A 20,844-nucleotide genomic window follows, 5' to 3' on the forward strand; every position below is an offset into this window, starting at 1 on the left:
CCTAAAAGCAAGGTAATATGAACCCTAAGCAGAAGAAAGATTAGGCAAACACAATGTCCCATTTTCTTACTCAGTGAATTAAATAAGCCTCAAAAGGCTTGAATATCCAAGTAGATGAAGAGATCTGTTGTCAGCATGCAGAGGCTCAAGAGTGCAACAGCAAAGGATTATACCTAGCAGCTGGGGCTCCAGCAGTAGCAAAGTAAGCTTTGTGGTTCGCATTATGGATGCTTTACTCCTATTATATATTTAATCTAAGCACACATTTCCTTTACTCTTCAACCAAAAAGGCTCTTAAAATGGCACACACAGTATTAATAGAAAGAAGGGAGCACTCAAATCTACAATCTAAATATTATATTCCAAAAGACAGCCTGTGCACACAGATGCACAGGCACAAGAAGAAGGGGAAGGGAAAACGAAATAAGGCAAGCTTAGATGCCGATTTTTTAAACTTAAATTGCAATGCTTAAAAGGAAACTCTGTGAGTGCAAACAGTTTGGGGGCAGGGGGACCCAAATGGAGCTTGTATCTTAGCAGGACCTTGAAGGAAGCAATCCGAGAGCCTATGTAATTTATCTTTCTACTCCAAGGACACTTACCACCTGGCATAACATGACCAACATCCTGTATGGTGAGAGCAGAATTCTTATCTTCTGTATTTACACGAATGACGCCATAGCTCAGACCATTCATTGATAAGATAGCTCTTCCAGGCAAAGGTGCCCCAGGAACACCAGGTCTGGAAAGAAAGGCAGATGCCATTATGGCCGCAAAGTTGTATGAAGATGAATCAGAATCTATGAGTAAATGGGTGTTTCACCATAGACTGGGTTGAGTTTCTAACTCCCATTAATTTACAGAAGTTGCAACAAAGGAACCAATTCTGCACCCGGCTCCATATTTTAAGGCACTATTAAATCCATTTGCTGGAGCTTGAGATCCTACAGGAAAAAAAGTTGAACTTATCTCACTTATTTTTATCCCTGCACCATAAGGTAATAGGCAGGAGGTCACTGCTGGATTTCATCATTTTGAAATTATTTTTCAGGGTTTTCTACTCATCTGAGTGTTACAATTCCCACCAGAACCAAGTATTTGGAAAGGAACTGACACAGTAAATGCCAGAGAATAATGGCTAAGGAGCCTCCTGTGCATAAATTTAGGAAACACAATTCTATTGAATGTTTGCTCTCAGGTAATGGTAGAAAAAATCGTTATTACTTGCTAGACTGTGAGAAAATTAATTATGTGAGCAAAATGCAAGGTGACAAATATCCATTATAATTTTTAAATTAAATTACAGTATGCAGCAAACTTGCACAGGATATGGATAACTGGACTCCCCTCCCACCAAAAAAAAACCCTGATATATTCTACATGATATAAGCCAGCGTAAAATAAAAAATAGCAAAACAGAGAGAACATTATAGATTTTTTACATAATTCTGCAATATCATACATTCATTACAAAAACATTTTTCATCCATTGTACTTTGTTCTCCATCAGAATGTTTTTGTCTCTCCAATGTTCAATATGGATGTATTGATCATAAACTTTTGAACTATTTGTCATATGAAGAGAAGATCGCAGTTGCTCAAGAAATGAATCTAATTTTAGCTTCTGAAATGCCAGATAAGAAATGATACAGTACATGAAATGTAAATTAATAGTGTCTCTTTAGCAGATAATGGAAATGTTGTGGAAAAACGAGATCCAATTTTACCTCCGGATAGCCACTGTCATTGCTTCAGGAGATGTAGCACAAGGACATATTGCCTCTGGTTTAAGCCCATAGTTCTGGAATAGACTCAGGAAAGCATCACATGAGGACACAGACCCTGGAAAGCAATTACATTCTTATTTAAAATAGTGAATTAGGGCTTGATAACAGGAACACAAAGCTTCTTTAAAAGCCATGATGACTGCTATTTATAAGACCTCTAAATGTAATTTGTTTGGTAAAAGATTTAATGCACTGCACATACGTGTAATTGCTATAATAGAGTACCTCTTTCTAAAATTAAACTGCTTCATTTAATTACAATGCTGTAATGTAGACTTGAACTTTGAGCATCTTACATCATCATTTGCAGAGGGATTGTCCGTAAATCAACCATGCACAAAGCTTAATAAACTCTTGTAGAAATAAAACTGCAATGCTAGATTATGCAACGCAAAATCAAAATCACCTCCCACCTGTTTATTTTTTTTCCCCAGCATCCAAAAAGAAATTACCAGAACTAATTTTAACCCCAAATATAGAATGCAATTCTGAATAATGGCTTGCACAGCTTTTGCAGATTCTTTCTGAATCATAAAATACAATTTCAAATAAGAGATTGCATTCTGTCCAGAAAAGAGCAACACACACATTTCCCTGCTGCAGTATCCCTGCCTGCACTTGATCCAGAAATCATAACTTCATTCAAATCTCATTTCTTCCTAGCACCATCTGGGCAGACAATTCATTAAGCCCACTGAGCAGCAGGAATTCCATGAAAATCTGTTGTTCATTTCTTTCAAAGACCTTTGGATCATTTCTCATGTGCAATTCAAACACAGTTAGGCTGGCCCTCCTGCTTCCTTCCCTTAGGTGGCCCATGAAAGCTACTTGGTTTTTTAAATTCTTTTTAGTGGAATATTTCCACCTTTTCCCCTTTACTGATACAATTTTTATATGAATTCCGCATAAGCTTTGATTGTTTCATAAAGGATTGGAAGTAGAATTCAAGCTATCCACAATCTGAGGCTGAGAAGTCCTTTGATCTCTCTATCATTTATTTTATCTCTTTGCTGATACCATTCAGCATGACACCATTTAACTTTTCTTAAGACAAGGAAAAATAAAACTTGCTTCAGGGACAGTGATGACTACCATTTCACTCTCCTATTTCTAGGAAAAGTGACCTTTGTACACAAAGAAACCTCATCTATTTATTACTCGTAAACTGCTTAAAATATATTAATGCTCTGGATGTTGGCTTTTTAGTAATACCATCTGTCCCGAACACTCAGGAAAAGTAGGTTAGAAATCCTTCATGAAATAAAAAGTCAGAATCAGAGGAAGGTTCTCATCTAACTCTGAGATGCTGAATCTAATCTGGTAGTCCTTCAGTCTTTGATGAACTGTGCAAGTCCAAACCTTTGCACTGTTCATCAAAGACTGAAGGACTACCAGTTTAGATTCAGCATCTCAGCATTCGATGCAAGTGTATGTTATTTAAATGTTTGTCATTCATTCATAAAATGTATGACTAACATTAGCCTGAACATCAGCATCGTGAAAAAAGCAAACAGCTGTTTAACACACATTTTTGCCTTTCTATTTTTGTAGTTTGAAAGGAATAGAGAATGAAAAATGAATCCACCTTTTCAAAAATGATACAGTCTGTTCTATGGTGAATGCCCAACTCTTTCACCATCCTCTCTCACTCATATAAACATTGGAGAAATTCAGGGAGAAAATCTGTTTTAACAAGCATGGAATATTATCAAGGCCTACTCACAGGGATTAGCACCATCAGTTACGATCAGCATCCGTAGGGAACTTAAGCTGACATCTCTTTGGTCCCGGTGAGCCATCATGGCCCAGTGCAAATCTCGACATTTCACCAAAGCTACTTTAGCTGCAAATCCAGAACAGAAGAGAAACTAGAAATCAATACACAGAAACACAGGCATATTTATGAGAACCATCCACAAGGGTGTTCTCCAAATCTGAAAAACAAATGAAAAGCTTTAATATATGGATACTTTTTTAGAACCAAGGCAGACTTGAGAAGAAGAAATTCGTTTATCAAAAGGATCTAGGACTATTTGGTGAAAACAGTAAGCAACCTGGAATAACCAAAGCAGTGGTGCAGATGGATCATGTGTCCCAGTAATATGCTTTTAACTTCATAGCTCAACACCTATTGTCAGTCCCCTCCCCTCCCCAACATCTGGCTATAAGAGAATTGGAACGGGATTAGAGCTCTCTTGAGAGTTCTTAAATATCACCTGCCCCATTCGTTTGTGCAGGTGCTAAAAATACTAGAGATAATCAATCATGCAATTCAATATCTACACTACCTTTGTGAGTGTGAACCCTCTGTGCCCAAGAAAGAGGGCAGGTTTTCATCACTGCATAGGGCACGCTAATGGTGTGCAGCTTGTTCATTACACTCTGAAAAACAAAAAGCGATACTATTTTTACCAAAATAACAAAAGATACAGATCAAAAAGTAGTTCACCCAGGAAGACAAACAACAACAACACACAAGCCCTGAAAGCTTTTATGCAATTGGTTCACTTGAAGCCATGTTTCCTGATCATCAGAAGGTTCAGCTTATTATTTGGTTAACAATTTCAAAAGCTGGACCCCCAAACAATTTTACTCTATACGCAGCACTTGTTTGTTGAAATGTCACATGTTGCCCCAGTAAAGCATGCTGTAGTGTGACATTTTCTACTGCAGAGTTTGCAGCCATAGTCTAGATTGGCACCAATCAAATACAGAAAACAATCCCCCTATTTCAACAGATTGACTTGATGTAGACACAAATCCCACAGGACCCAGTTATGCGAAAATCCACATTCTCTACTTGCAACAGGGCAATTGAGCCCAAAATTTCTGTTGTTAAATGAGAAATTTGTTAAGTGACTTTTGCCCCATTTTATGACTTTTCTCACCACCTTTGTTAAGTGAATCACTGCAGCCATTAAAATTGGTAACACAGTTGTTAAGTGAATCTGGTTTCCTCATTGACTTCGCTTGTCAGAAAAGGTCACAAAAGGCGATCACATGACTCTGAAACACTGCAATTGTCATAAATGTGAGTCAATTGTCAAGCATCTGAATGTAAGTCACGTGACCATGTGGATGCTGCCATGGTCATAAGTGTGAAAAATGGTCATAAGTCACTTTTTCAACTACATAATAACTTTGAACAGTCATGAAATGAACTGTTGTAAGCCAAGAACTACCTTACCTGTATAGTTCCCAAATTCCTAAAATGGGCTTTGGCTAGTCTAATCTCCATCAGCCTTCTTTTACACAGAACACTTTATTATTTAGACAATGCCTTTGCCCAGATCGACTTTTAGGGATCCAGCTATTTCATGTTTCATTACAGATCATTCTATTATTATTATTATTATTATTATTATTATTATTATTATTATTATTATTATTATTATTATTATTATTATTATTATTACATGGTTATGGTTATAAGTATGATAACCTTCCCTGAGCATTGTTTCACAGAAAAATCACAGTGCAAACACAACAAAAGAATGAAAGAAATATATCTCAAGGAATAGAAACATCTTATTCTAACTTAGAAGTGGGCAAATCCAGTGCTCATTGCCACCTTCAGCCACCAAACAAGCTTGCTATGACCTTCTGAGGCTTCTCTGGCCATACCACCACCATTTGCTGGGGAAACTACTATTTGTCAGCAATCAAAATAATTTGTGACATTTTGAGCAGGAAAACACATGAATACCATAATGGGATCCCACAAAGATTAAAACCAGTAAAAATAGACATCTCAGCCCTTTTCCACACATATGATGTAGCTCCATGTTGGTCCCTCTGAAGCTACCACCATCTCAAAAAGAAAAGTTAAATGGTGTTAAGGTCACCAAAAAGTTGTCCATCTCTATTCTAAGTGAAAACATTAATTGCAAGATCCCTTTTTCAACTGTTCATCAGACCTTGATCACGCCGTTTTTAAAGGCTCTGTCATTTTTAACACTAAGCCTAATTTTAGCGGTATTTGTGAAAATACCCTCAAAAGACCAACTCACCGTTAGCATGCTGTGCCACAATCCTGCATCCTTTTTAAAATCCAGAACATTCACTAGTGTTTCACCTAAAACAAATGTTAACAATACAAATTCAAAATATACATCTCTTTTGCAAAAAAAATGGGTTCTTTTTATCATAAGAAAAATGAAAAAGCCTATCGTTGTCTTTGGTTTCAATGTCTATAAGAAACTTGGGTTACGATCTGGTATTAGCCTTCATCACCATTCATCAGAGGGGAAAAAGATTGAGTAAGTGATGCAAACACCACTCTTTTTATACTTGCATCACAAAGGTCCATGGATCGAACTGTATAGCTTCAATAAATATTTCTGTGGGAAATTAGCAAATTTGACCTAGTCATCAGGCTACAAAATGGGAGATTGTGAATTCTAGTCCCACCTTAACCATGAAAGCCTGTTGGGTGACTTTGGGCCAATCTCTCTCCCTCTCTCAGCTCAACCCATCTCCCAGGGTTGTTGTGAGGAAAAGAGGAGGAGGAAGAGGGTGTTTTGGATATGTTCACTGGTTTCAGTTATTTGTAAAAAATAATAAAGGCAGGATGCAGGATATAAAAAAAATAAAAGAAAATAAAAATCTGCAGTGAAAATGGCAATTAGGATTTATTTGTTTGATTGATTGATTTATATGTTGCCCATTATTGAGTGATTATGTGGGATATGGAAGAAAGGGAAAAAAATCACATATGCATTGGCAATAGCAATAAACATCTCTGGGATCCCAACCAAAAAAGGTTAAAATAGTATTTCATTTATAAATAACAAACTTTATTTTAATTTCTTTGAATTTTGTAGTGATGGTACTTTAATGTTTTCTTAAAATTCAGGATTCTTTAAATGAGAGGCAGGAAGGCAATATATTTAGAGAGAAGAAAATATCCTTATCTTTCAAAATAAAAATAGCTATTACTACCAGCCCTAAACTGTTTCCCAGAATAATTTATACAGATATCTGATTATGCAGGCAAGAATTATGCTAATGTCACATACATACATACATACATAGAAAATTCATCCATTCACTTTATATGGGCACCACCTCCCCCCAATGCAGTTTGTCTTTGTCTTCTAAGGGAAATGATTTAGTCTTGTATGTAGTATGAGAAGTATCATAGGGCTCACCCTCAGAGTAGTTGCATGCCTGAGACAGAGCCTGACAATGAGACAAGAGAGCAATTCGAGACACAGTTACACCCATCACGCTCCCCTCCTTGCTGGTCTTGTACTGAAAAAAAGAATATTAACATCGACAATTAAACTTTATCAGGAATCACTATAGTTATATTTACATCATGATTCATAAAGATGTAGTCATTTGGTCTTTCTTTTCATGGCTGTGCTTGTGTGCTTGTATAGTGAAGTCTACCTTCAAAAGCGCTCAGTGTTGATCACAATGCCAAAAATTTAAGCCTAGATATTCTTCCCTTACATCATCTTCGTTCTAAATAAATGTGGGAAATTTGTGACATAGGTTTCTGAAATTCTTAGCACAAAAAAAGATCGATCAGATAAAAAATAGGGAGAGGGAATCTGCTATAAGTGTAGAAGTTTTGCTAACACTGTAAAGTTAGCTACTAGTTCAGCAAATGATACATTCTCCATAAAGCCCAAATCAGATAAGGCACACCAAAATGCTGCTATACTGGTGAGGTATGCAATTCTTGATTTTAAAAATGTTAAATACTGAGGAGGTGTTCAATAATTCTGCCTCCTTGTTCCAGATGAAGTGTGTTTTCAATATTTAAATATTTGTGTCACATTTGTTAATTCCCTATGAGACACGGACTGAGATTATGAACAAAACCTAAATTAATCTTAAAGCACACATGTTCAAGAAAAAGAGGACATACTTGCTGCATAAAATATTTGCAATGACCTAAAGGTATTAACAATCATAACGTATTTTATTTTGTCAAATCTCATTTGCATCTATATACCTCAATATAAGCTGGCTCAGTCCCTGCATTTGAAATGTTGGGCTGCCAATCCTTTGGTGTTTTGGAGAGGTACTTGGAATCTGTAACCACCCACTTGAGCCTTGGCCAACCTAGAACCAAAAAAGAAACTCAAAATTTAGGTGACAAGCTGTTAGGGTTGAACTTACAATGCACATCATGGAAATCTGGCATGCTACTCCAAATTCAGTTCCCCCGTTTTCTTAATGTCGGATGTCTAATCCTCAGGAAAAGTTAATTTAAAAAGTAATAGGCAATAACAATACATAGAATACAGATTACTGTGACCCACAAAAGGAATGATGAAATTAGGGTTGCCTCAGAAGTCCAGCAGATTTCTCAGAAACTCTCTTTGCAGAGATATAATTGTGATAATGGAAATATTTTTTTACTATTTTCCATAATTGTATTGGATGAAATTGCTATGTACCAGCTGTTTACAAATATGTGAAACTGAGGAAAAAAAATAAGCAGAACACATCATTTTTATAGTATTAAGTGATACTCGATGTGTAAGGCTATTTAGAGCTTCACTGTTTTGTGTTCAAAGCCACAGAGCAACAAGACAATGTGTTTCCAGTTCATTCCCATTATGAAAGATATTGTGGTTAGTGGATTCAACAGCAGGAGTACAGGTAATTCTAATTATTGAGGCATAACAATCTAATGATTCCTCCGCTAAAGGAATGATATAGCAATGCTATATATTTTTTGATAATTAGATTCATAACCTGATTATGTCAAGTAGAGTTACAATCACTATATTTAGGTCAATTATTTTTTCTACAACTGGTGGAGAAGTAGATGTAGGCAACCATTTTCATTACTTTAAAAAAAAAAACTTAAACCATTTTAAATGTAACAAACCCTTGAATTGCACAATTTCTCCATTTTGTGTTTTGGGGAGCCCCTTCAGACAAACTTCAGTGGTGAGGGCCAAAGCAATGCCACAACTACCCAGTAGAAAGCCAATCTGTTGGCCACCAGCATCCTGAGAAAAGGAAGGGAACAACGATGATTTGCAGATTAGTAACCAATGTCACTTTTAACCACGCAAAACTTATAATTCAGTAAAGTATTAGTAAATGGATAGTAACATTGTGACAGAGCAAATGCACTTATCCAGATTGTGGTTTGAGAATAATATCAATTGTAGAAAAGCATAAAATTGCCTAAAATTTGACCCTTTAGTAAACACAGCTTGTAATCTGAATTGCAATCTCTTTAATAAGAAAAAAAGTTTCAATAAAAGTTGATTTTCAGACTATTGTTCAAATTAAATAAATTTGTACTTTTAGCATAACAATTAACATAGCTATGAATAGTCTACTTTTTTCACTGTTGAATTTTAATTTTATTAAAACTGAAACGTGTAAAAATGTCAACGTTTAAACAAGCACAGTAATGTTTAAAACATAATAACACAGCTTTTAAGCGACCGAAGGATCTACCCTTCCCTTATGTGACTACTGTGCTATAAAACTCAGTGGAATATAGAATAGACACCAGTGTCCCCACTATTATATTTTAAAGTGCTTAATTCTGAGATTCTTCTCCTATTTCACAGTGAGCATACAGAGAAAGAAACCATGGTTTTGTGAATTTGTCTATATAATAACTGTGAAATGGAGGACCACTTGAACATCTCTTTGCAAGCCTGAGAACTTACCAAAGGAGCAACTGGTTGAAACCTCTAGAATGTAAATGCATCTAAGAGCAACAACTGGTTTGTTTCTTATTTGCACTCATGGCTTATGACTCCTCTATGATCAATCACTATTACCTTTCTCGTTAGAGGCACCTCTATCGGCACTGGGAGGACTTCAGCCAGCAAACAGCCATAAAATGCCACCATGAACATGACAGGGTCATTATTAGGATAAACAAGGGCTACCTGTGATTCACAAAAACACTTTGTTAGAGAAAGAAGGGAAACAGCATTTGTGTTTTGACCATTACATTTAATAGGTGAAAGTGGATATTTTAATTGAACAAAGTACATGAGTAGTTTTCAAAAGGTTATTCACACACACACACACACAAAGTTCTACCAGTTATAATAGATTGGTTATACAGGTAGTACTTGGCTCAAAACTACTCGTTCATAAAATAACTTATGGATGTTTTTCATACTTATGACCACTGCAGCATCCTCGTGGTCACATGATAAAAATTCAGACGTTGGGCAATGGTCTGAATTTGATGACTGCAGTGTCCCAGGGTCATGTGATCATCCTTTGTGACCTTCTGACAAGCAAAGTCAATGGAAAAGTCAGATTCACTCAACAACCATATTGCTAATTTAAAGCTGCACTGATTCACTTAACTGCAGCAAGAATGGTTGTAAAATGGGATAAAACTCATTTAACAACTGTCTTCCTTAGCAACATAAATTTTGGGCTCAGTGGTGGTCGTTAAGTCGAGAACTACCTGTATTTACAACTGGTCCTCAAAGTTCTGGCCAACCCAGCACCTCCCCCACCAGGCGGCACTGGGACTGCCAGATTACTGTCACTAAGCAATGCAGTCATTTGACATCACATTTTACAACTGTATCACTTACTAATGAAAATTGTATTCCTGATTATTGTTAAGTGAAAACTACCTGTGCACCTGATTGATCACTCTTGTTTATCATAAGAAGTGTGAGTTAGAAGGTAAAGCATCTTACCCTGTCTCCAGGTTTCAATACAGGCTCATTTTTGGTGCCCAGCTTGTTCAATAGTGTATATGCCAACTTAAGGCTTCTGCTCCACAGTTTGCCTTGAATAAAGAGACAAAGCAATCAACACATTTGTGGCATTAGCAACATACCATCAGCATTACATACATACATAATATTTATTATTTATCAAAGAAGTACATTCATATTGCAACCATGATATCTGTCTTGGTTTGCAGTATGAAGGGGAAAAGGGTCCCAAAAAATTAAATTCAGCAGCTAAATAAACACTAAATCCTGATAAATGCATGAGAAAACAAGATCCTCCTTTGATGCCTTGGGCACCATAAAAGGAGCACCCACAGAATGGTTCAGGATTAGACCACTGAAAAGGCTATGAACTTAACTGCCATTCAATTTGACCCAAAAAGATAAGTGCCTCAGATGACAATCTTAATGAAATAAATCGAGCTGTCCTGTGAATAATATTGGGGTTGACAGACAAGAGAAGCAAGAATATATCCTGTACAATGGCACTAACTCTGAGCAACCAAACACAAAGGTGCTTCTTTTCTTAGTGTTATGTTCTTCCCTGTAATGCCAGCCAGAGATTAATAGCTGCTGACCATCCTGAATGAGGCTTTACTTGCTATGGAGCAGAAAGTAGCCAATAGAGATGCTGTATACCCAATGATACACAAACATACTATGCCCCAAATAAAATATAAACTTATCACAACTTAAATCTACAAAACAGAATAGTAAGAGTGTTCTCATTACTTTGGATTACCTTTTTTTTTTCTTTTAATGTATCCAATCTGTATTGCTTTGCTGACTACTTGGTGAAACTTAATATGCAATCTGTGCTATGGTTATCATAGATGTAACTATGTACTATAACTATATATAATCTATATACACTGTATACATTAGACAAAAGCCTTATGTCCATGCAGGGCAGAATGAATGCAGATTAGCAAAACACTACTTCATCAATTAACTGCTAATGCATCAAGCAAAGCGATAGCTATCTCAAAGAGATAGCAATAGCTTATATACTGCTTCACAATTCTTTACAGCCTTCTCTGAGAGGTTTACAGAGTCAGCCTATTGCCCCCAACAATCTGGAAGGATGGAAGGCTGAGTCAACCTTGAGCCTGAGTCAAACTGCCAAATTACAGGCAGCCGGCAGGAGTAGCCTACAGTACTGCATTCTAACCACTGCACCACCCTGGCTCAATATAGAGATATGTACGGTATAACATGAAGACCATCAAGCGAATGAAACTCACCATATGTCAATGTGTAGACGGGTTTCCCAGAGACATCCAGGGCTGTCAAACAAGGGCATTTGGCCTGTGTTGTTCCCCAGCGTTGCAGAGCTGCTTCTAAAGCAGGAGGCCAATTGCACACTACACCCAAGGGTTCTCCCTTCACAGGTGTCATCTGACGTCCCTCAGGCCTCGGTTGATTAGGATCTGGCTGAGGAACTACAAAAAAACCCCATCCAATCAAATGTTAAAACCATTCACAAAATAGAACAATGTTCTAAAAATGCTAATAAACTCTACATCTCCCCTTATTAGTGATGGAAAGGATTCCCCACACTTCCCCTCCAATGGTTCTAATAATTAGGGTTTTTAAAACTATTCCTTAAAGGTCAAAGCAATTTGAATATATTTGTTGCTAAGGAAAAATGTCTCACAATAGGAGATAGGAAATGCATGTGCTTCCAAACCTAGAAAACCATATTGTTAATCCAACTGCATTTGGTAGAAACCTGCTATTACTGTTGCTGCTACTGTATAATTATATTGTATAGCGTGAACCACATATTAGATGCAATATAGAATATACCAAGGTTAAAATTCATATCCAGAAAATTTTAACTCTCAATCAGACAGATCAGAAAATAGGACTTGAGTTTAAAAAAAAAAAAAGCAAAGACAGAAGAGGGCAAGAAAAAGGGGACAAACTGGATGGTGTTTAGAGAAGTAAAGAAGTTTGCAATTTTTAGAAATAAAGACAAACTATTCGTTATATAGACCAACAGGGTAGCAAATTCTGAAGTGGGAGTAGATGATAGAATAAAGAACAAAGAAATACTGTGTTTCTCACAAAATAAGGCTAGGCTGTCTTTTCGGGGGTGACTTAATTTCCTCCCCCACCGAGAGCAGCCCATGCGCACGTACCTCTCCACAAGGCCGTTTCTATCGGCTGACGAAAGCTCCCCAAAGGCAGAGTCCCCAGCCGCTTCGGGGCGAGGCGTGGCTGCCCGTGTCCCCTCGCCATTAGGCAGTGTCTTTCGGGCGATGGAAGCTCCCCAAGGGCAGTCACCAGCCACTTCGATCGGCCAGTAGAAGCGGCCTCGGGGCGAGCGCACACTCCCCTCGCCGTGAGGCCTCTTCAACCGGCTGGTCGAAGCGGCTGGTGACTCTGTCTTCGGGGACCTTCTATTGGCTGATGTTCTATCGGTAGTAGATCGGGGTATTCTAGCCTAGGCTACCTGCAGGGCACTCCTAAAGGCAAGTTTTCTCCCCACCCCACCCCCCCGCCCTTCCCCCCCATTTATTTTCACCTCGTGTAGTTCTAACGAATGTGAGAAATGGCGGGGAAACACATGGTTTAAATAGGCCTAAATTCTAGGGGTGGGGCTTAATTTTACCTCATGCCTAGAAATCATGCTGGGCCTTCCTATTGGTGGAGGCCGTATTGTTGGAGAAACACAGTAACTATATTAATAAAAAAGAGGAGACAAAATGTATTTTATTAAAATCCAAGAAAAAACATATCAGGTGATTTCAATTCAAGGAATTTGACCTTCTAAGAATATTTATTCTACAGTCACTTAGAGGTTCTTCTGTTAACCTGAGATAGTTATCTTATAAATTTTTCTCAACACTTGACCAAGGAAAAGACTTTTAATTAATTAATGGACTTTAAGATTTAAAGTAAACATGGATTTCCGGTTTGAGCTTTTTCAGCGACAGACTGAAACCTTGTCTCTACGAGGCTTCGATCCATGCTCGCCACTGGAGCGCCCTGAGCCGGCTGGCTTCAGGGCTAAGCCACCCCGTAGAGGTGGTGAAGAGGGGGAAGATTGCCAGCAGGGTTGAGGAGAGCCGCATCTCTCCTCCCCAGCTGGCCATTACTCCCTTTCCCGAAGGCGGTTGCAGCCGTGGTCAGAAATGGCCACCACAAAGAAGAACTCGACCGGAAAAGAATGTGCAGGAGGAAGATAAGAAGAGAAAGTTTTGGTTGACCGGGTCAAACAGCAAAAGCAACAACTAAGGTACCCTGGAATTGAAACTGTTAAAAAACAATAACATTGTTCCCTAAGAAGATTTTTAAGCTGCAAAGGAGAGAGAAAAGGGAAAAGATTTGGTTTTCTCCTTTTCCTATACTGACAGCTAAGAGACTTAAGCAAGAAATTGGAGAAAAAATCCACTTTGACATCAATAGGCATTTAATGCTGAAAATAAAAAATCAAAGGGATAATAAAGATTTCTGGATAATTAAAAGCTTTTGAAAACAGGAAAGGAGAGAAAAAGAATAAAAGGGCAGGATCTGGAAGGGAAGAGACTGCCTGGAATTAAAAAAGAACTTACAGCAAAATCTCAACAAGACTTCCAAAAGATACATTCTAACTGAAATATCGCAACAAAAACCCCAGGAAGAGAAAGTTGAAAAAGAAATAAGAAGATATAACTCAGGACTATCTGGATTACTTGATGATTTCTGGATTCTTGGTTATTGTTTTAAATGACTAAAATCAATTGGGTGGTTGTTTAAAACTGTTTAAAATGGCTCTACTTTTAGAAGAACTGAAAATGGAACTTAAAAAGTACAAAGAAGATGCACCAGAAGGGAGAGGTTCTTTTGGGTTCGTATTTCAGTTTTTAGAAATGGAGATTTGGAATTATGAGAAACAACAAGAAATGCCTGCAGAACAAAAAGATTGCGACAAAGAAGAAGCCATCTTTAATGAACAAGTAATCTTAGATGGGGGGGGGGGGAGGAAAGGGGGGAAAGAGAATGGAAAGTTTAAGATTGGGAAAAACAACTCCCCCCCAAAAATAGAGTGAAAAATAAGTATAAAATCAGAAAGCAACAGAAGAGGGAAATGCAGAAGAGAGAATTAGAACTAGAGAGACAAGGGGGTAAAAAGGGGAGGGAGAAGATGAGAGGGAAGAAAGGAAAAAAAGTTATAAAGGACAGAAACAAAATACAGAGGAAACAGGGGCTATTTAGAGATAATGGGTGAAAACTTAATGGAAAAGGGGATTCTGCAAAAGTACATAAGATAGTATGGTTATATTAGAAGCAGAAATAATTTTAGAAAATAAAATAATGTATGATTAAAATGTCTGATAAAATAGCTATCGTAATTCAGTGGAATGCTTGTCAATAAATAAATGTAACAAAAGGTATATTTAATGATTTATAAAACATATGTGAAGAGAAATAAGGGAAAAATTAATTATGGAGTTTATATGTGTTTTTAAGGAAGTATGATATTTAATTGAAAAGAAGTGTTAAAGATGTTAAGATTTTAATGATTATTAATGATAGAACTGAACTGGAATGGAATGAGGGTTTATAATTACATATATTTAACACATTCTTCGGCTCAGTATTTGTAAACAGCAATGGATCATGCCCAGTATTTCCTAGCCGTACCACAGATAACAACAATGATCTAATACATATCGATTTTACAGAAGACAATGTTGAAAAAGCACTACGCAATCTAAAACCATCTCTATCTATTGGACCGGATGGAATATGTGCCTACTTCTTAAAAAAGCTATCCACTGCCATAGCCAAACCTCTAAGCATAATCTTTGAAAAATCTTTCAGGACCAGCTCCTTGCCTAACCTATGGTCACAAGCCACAGTCATCCCCATCTTCAAAAAGGGAGACCCCAGCCTAGTTGAAAATTACAGACCAATCTCTTTATGCTGCGTCACCTGTAAAGTCATGGAATCAATTATTAACCAATCCATCATCCTCCACTTAGAGACAAAAAACCTACTCTCCAATAAACAATTTGGTTTCAGAAAAAAACTATCCTGTAATCTGCAACTCTTACACTGCAAAAACATATGGACGACACAACTCGACCAGGGCAAAGCAATAGACGCAATCTACATAGACTTCTGTAAAGCCTTTGATTCAGTGGTACACGACAAACTACTCCTAAAAATAAAATCCTATGGTATCTCTGGACAACTGCATAACTGGATAGAAGCATTCCTGGCAAACAGACAACAAATGGTCAAAATTGGGAGCGTCCTATCAAATTCTGTACCTGTCAACAGTGGTGTCCCCCAAGGCAGTGTTCTAGGACCAACTCTCTTCATACTCTCCATAAATGACCTCTGTGATCATATTAAGAGCAATTGCGTTCTTTTCGCTGATGATGTAAAGCTGTTCAATACCACAGACAATACTGCTACCCTATAAAAAGATCTTGACTATGTATCAGAATGGTCAAACAAATGGCAACTTCAAATCTTAACAAATAAATGCTCTGTCTTACATATTGGCAAAAAAAATCAGAAAATAAAATACAAGCTGAATAGTCAAGATCTTGTTGATGACCCAAGCTCTGTAAAGGACCTTGGAATACTCACCTCTAATGATCTAAGTGCTAGAGCCCACTGCAACTACATAGCCAAAAAGGCATTAAGAGTTGTTAACCTAATCTTACGTAGCTTTTTCTCTGGTAATATCACACTACTAACCAGAGCATACAAAACATTTGCTAGACCAATACTCGAATACAGTTCATCAGTCTGGAACCCACATTACGTATCTGATATTAGCACAATTGAGAAAGTCCAGAAATATTTCACAAGAAGAGTTCTCCACTCCTCTACTCGTTGTAGAATACCTTATGCCACCAGACTTGAAATTCTAGAACTAGAAAACCTTGAATTACGCCATCTTCGGTCTGATTTAAGCATGGTATATAAAATCATACATTGCAATGTCCTACCTGTCAATGAATACTTCAGCTTCAACCATAACAACACAAGAGCACACAATAGATACAAACTCAAAGTTAACCGCACCAAACTTGATTGCAGGAAATACGACTTCAGCAATAGAGTGGTCAATGTCTGGAATACTCTACCCGACTCTGTAGTTTCTTCCCCAAACCCCAAAAACTTTAACCTTAGACTGTCTACTATTGACCTCACCCCTTTCCAAAGAGGTCTGTAGGGGGCGTGCATAAGCGCACCAATGTGCCTACCGTCCCTGTCCTATTGTTTCTCTTATTCTTCTTTTATTTTTCTTATATGTACCCATTTCATGTATTCACAACTATGTATATACTTATACTTATTATCTTGTAAACAATTGGCAAATCAAATAAATAAATAAATAAATAAATATTTACAATCTTTCTTTTTTTTAAAGAATATAGTGTGTATTATAAGAATGTACCAAGCAGAATTCGATTGGAAGTTATGTATTATGTATTATATTGAAGGTCATAAACTTAAGGTATATATTGAAGTTTAAATAAGAGTTGAATGGATGTAATTAAAAGATATAAAGGTGTCATACTCCAATTAGTAACTACAGGAGAAAATTTGTTTAATGAGAAAAGATAATATGAAATTGAAACAGAACAGACAAAAGTATAAATATAATGATTTGAATTGAGATGAGATAATCAAAATAAAATTGAGAAAATTAAAAGAGGGGAAAAACTATATAGAAAATGTAAAATAGTATAAGATATGGAATAGAATACAAAAAGGAGCATGAAATTGAGTTTTGTGTCTGTATAAAGAAGTTCAACCCGGGACCATGCTATTTTCAAAAAAGATGTTTTACTTGTATTTTGTGTGTGAAAACCCAAATAAAACTTTATTTTTTTAAAAAAAAGATTTAAAGTAAACATGCAGAAATGAGAAAAAGGAGATTAAGATGCATTGGTATATGAGAATAGCCACAATATATAGTTCATAGAAAGATACCCAATCCATATACCTTCCACAATCTCTTCAAAATCATCCACAAAGAATTCCTTCAGAGGTGGCCGTTTAGGTCGCTTCAGAGTATTGAGTAGCTGCTGGATTTTAGTGGAGACTCTGCTATTTACAGGGACACCTGCAATTTAGGAAATAAGTTGAGTTAACCAGAAATACATCAAATATGAGCAAATGTAGACCTATAATATCTGGGCTACAAAAATCTGGCTGACCACTTGGCAAAAGAACTCCACTGTTGTTGCCATATACATTTTTGCAAGTTTAGAAATGAGAGCCATTGTAAAATATTGGTAATTTAATTTTAGAGAAATTACATAATCTTTCTGATATATAAAGATATCTTATATTTGGGGTGAAGCCCAAATGTAGAATAAACTGAATATTTCACAAGATGTTTTCTAATACTTGATTATTTTTCTGCTTTTCAAATTTACCATTAATATTGGCATCACACAGGATATATAGGTTTATTGTGTCCTATGGTGGATGTTATCATAAGATACCTTTTATTTCTGCTAGGGCTACAAAACATGGCATTTATCAATATTTTTCAGATCTCAATTCCTAGCTGATCAGAAATGTTTGGCTGAATGGACACAGCTGCATTCAAGGCTATATTGCTAATGATTGCCTTAGGACATGGCCACCAGAGGGTGCAAAGACAACTGGAGACTTATTAAACGCTAGACAATTATCTTCAAAGGCTTTACATACTTCAAAAATCATTGCACAGCACAATTCTGGTATTCATTAAAGAACCCTCATTCCTTTTCAGGATTTTGCATGAATGTGACAAAAAGAGGGCCTCTGTTTTAACAGTCATACTACCTTTATTAAGCAGGTTCCTTAAAGCAGCAAAATCTTTCTTTCAGGTTTCAGGGGAAGGCATGAAGAAAATTAGGCTGTTTCAATGAATAGCAGGCAGATATGCTCATGGTCTGAAACATTTCTTCTCAATCATTTCCAAAGCATGAACAGCCTACCACATAAATACAGGCAGTTCTTGCTTAACACTCATTTGTTCAGCGGCCGCTCAAAGATACAGCGGTACTGATCGATTGGCACGTACACCTAGGTCTCAAAATGTATACAATTTTTGTAAGTTGTTATAAACGGAATGTTGCACAATCTGTACGAAGCATTGTGAGAAGAAGGGTGCACGTGGCATCAGGAAGAAAGCATGGTGTAGCCAGCAGCTACTTTGCATAGGGCCGGGCCAGGTGTGCCTTGTCAGTGACTGGAGAAAAAAGACAATGATGAGCACAAGACCCAGTGGAGTGCAGGTTGGAGGGGCGGCTGGGGTTTTGTGGCCCTTTGGTGGTTAAGCTGCAGCAGGAGGTGGCACTCCTCAGTAGTGGTGGTGGGTGGAGCTAAAGTGGCAGCTGTGGGAAGCCATAGGCCTCTCTGCTTCAGCCCCAGTGTAACTGCCATCTCTGCTGAGGAGCATCACTGTGCAGGGCAGTCAAAAGGGCCAAGATGGGGCATGAATATAACTGATAGGGGGCGTTCAAGAGGAAGCAGTCGCTTACTGAGACTTGAGGCTGGGAGGGGGGTCCAAGCCAGGAATGGCTAGGATCGGGTTGGATCTTTACTGAATGACCAGCCAGAGTAGATTAATAATGGCAATAGGGACTGCTAGGATTTCCGTCTCTAAGCAATGTGGTCACGTGACATACTGCTTAGTGACAGAAATTCTGGGTCCCAATTGCCATTATTAACCAAGGATTACTTGTAGCAAAAGTCCTACAGCTACAATAGTTTGGGGTTTCCCCCTCCCCAATCTTTAAGTAGGCAAACTCCACAAGAATAGGCATTTTATATAAAAAGTAGGACACTTAACAATTATACTTTTTTTTTTTAACATGGAAAGCAGTTGCGCTGAAAAGTGGGACAAAATCACTTCTCTAGAGATGGAACTAGCTCAATAAATGAGCAATATCAAAACCCCCTTTTTAAAATACCAAACATGGCTGTAGGAGTAATACATACAAAGCAGCTGCTTTGCCTTTGTACTTTTTACCTCAAAACGAGCAATCCGAATTTTCTAATAAATATGTTTAATTCACACATGTGAAATCAGCTATCGTTTTGTTGGCTGCAAAACTTGTTTCTAAGGCAAATACAGTTTCTAAAAACAGAAACAGAGCAAGGGTGAAAAAAGCTATGCTATGACAAGCAGAGACCTCACCAAAAAAAGAAAAACAAGAAATCCTGTGGGAATTTAGGTACAGAGATAAGAACTGAAAAAAAGTCTGCCTTCGGTTATAGTGGTAGCAGATGATATTGCACAAGCAACATGCTTGTTTTACACAAATGTTAATACAAACTACAACTGTGACTGCAGAGAAAAAACAATATGGGACTATCCAATATGAAAAAGGCAGCGGCTCTGATGTTCATCCAAGAAATTGTTCAACAAATCCAATTTATCACTGATATTTGTACTCTACCACACAGGACTAATTCTTTAAAAGAAAGAAAACAAAACTTTTCCAATTTTATTTAGAAATACAATTTCATTATTTATGTGCCAGGCTTTACTTTCTTAATATTTTACTCTTATAGCCATTATTTGGTAATTAACAATGGAAAGACATCTGAAAACACAATAAAAATGACAGTAACTTGTGATTATTCCAACCATACATTCCTAGTCATATCAAAGAAGTGTATTTTGTCCAATTCCCAGAAATACTGACTTATAAGCAGCAACAGGAATTCCATACAGTGGGACATGACGACAAATCAGACAGCAGGTTTTGGCTCTTCCCAGGGATACAAAATCAATAGTGTAGCAGCAAAGAATAGGAAAGGAAAATCTCTGGGCATAAATTATATTTTTGACAACTGCAAGAACTGTCTAGGGCACGGGTGTCAAACTTGATCGTGTCATGGGCCAGATTGTGACATATTGTGATGCTTTTTGCCTTTTCAGAGCCAGGATGGCTGTGGCCTGTATGTGATATATCCAGCCCATGGGCTGCCAGTTTGACAGCCCTGATCTAGGGTGACCAGACAGGAGTTAAAGAGCTAATATATTCTGCTCACACATAAACTGAAAGGCTGACCCCAGTTGCAGCAGTGAAAATATTTGCAATTTCTGGGAAAGTGAGCAGTGCAACTTCCCAAATTTGGGTTATTAAATCACAAATTGAAAAACTGCATATGGACCTGAAAAACTGCATATGGACCTGTTTTTGTGCTTTTCAAAGAACTTTGAAAAGCACAAAAACATTCTAGTGTGACAGAATAGGTTTCTCTTCCTATAAACCATTACCCTAAACCAATGTTTCTCAACTTTGGCAACTTTGAAGATGTGTGGATTATAACACCCAGAATTCCCTAGCCAGCCTTCTTAAAGTTGCTAAGATTGAAAAACGCTGTCCTAAACACATCATTCTTGG

The 20,844-nt window shown here is 37.3% G+C and overlaps 1 protein-coding gene across 3 annotated transcripts in view; it reads right to left on the reverse strand.

Moving 5' to 3' along the window:
- The window catches only part of DIP2B (DIP2 acetate--CoA ligase B (putative)), a 190,777-nt gene that overhangs the window by 29,222 nt on the left and 140,711 nt on the right, over nucleotides 1–20,844 (reverse strand). For all 3 annotated transcript variants that reach the window (XM_026679973.2, XM_087956238.1, XM_026679972.2), the window contains 12 exons: nucleotides 17,439–17,558; nucleotides 11,725–11,922; nucleotides 10,442–10,533; nucleotides 9,554–9,664; nucleotides 8,638–8,761; nucleotides 7,753–7,862; nucleotides 6,938–7,040; nucleotides 5,798–5,862; nucleotides 4,076–4,169; nucleotides 3,511–3,630; nucleotides 1,728–1,842; nucleotides 603–742 (listed from right to left, as the gene is read on the reverse strand). In XM_026679973.2, coding sequence (XP_026535758.1) covers nucleotides 603–742; nucleotides 1,728–1,842; nucleotides 3,511–3,630; nucleotides 4,076–4,169; nucleotides 5,798–5,862; nucleotides 6,938–7,040; nucleotides 7,753–7,862; nucleotides 8,638–8,761; nucleotides 9,554–9,664; nucleotides 10,442–10,533; nucleotides 11,725–11,922; nucleotides 17,439–17,558 — 1,392 coding nt within the window. The remainder of the gene's footprint in view (nucleotides 1–602; nucleotides 743–1,727; nucleotides 1,843–3,510; nucleotides 3,631–4,075; nucleotides 4,170–5,797; nucleotides 5,863–6,937; nucleotides 7,041–7,752; nucleotides 7,863–8,637; nucleotides 8,762–9,553; nucleotides 9,665–10,441; nucleotides 10,534–11,724; nucleotides 11,923–17,438; nucleotides 17,559–20,844) is intronic.

This window comes from Notechis scutatus, chromosome 2, assembly GCF_049901735.1.
Source record: "Notechis scutatus isolate UNSWTSFEM ecotype Mainland chromosome 2, rNotScu1.2, whole genome shotgun sequence".
Lineage (NCBI taxonomy): Eukaryota > Metazoa > Chordata > Lepidosauria > Squamata > Elapidae > Notechis > Notechis scutatus.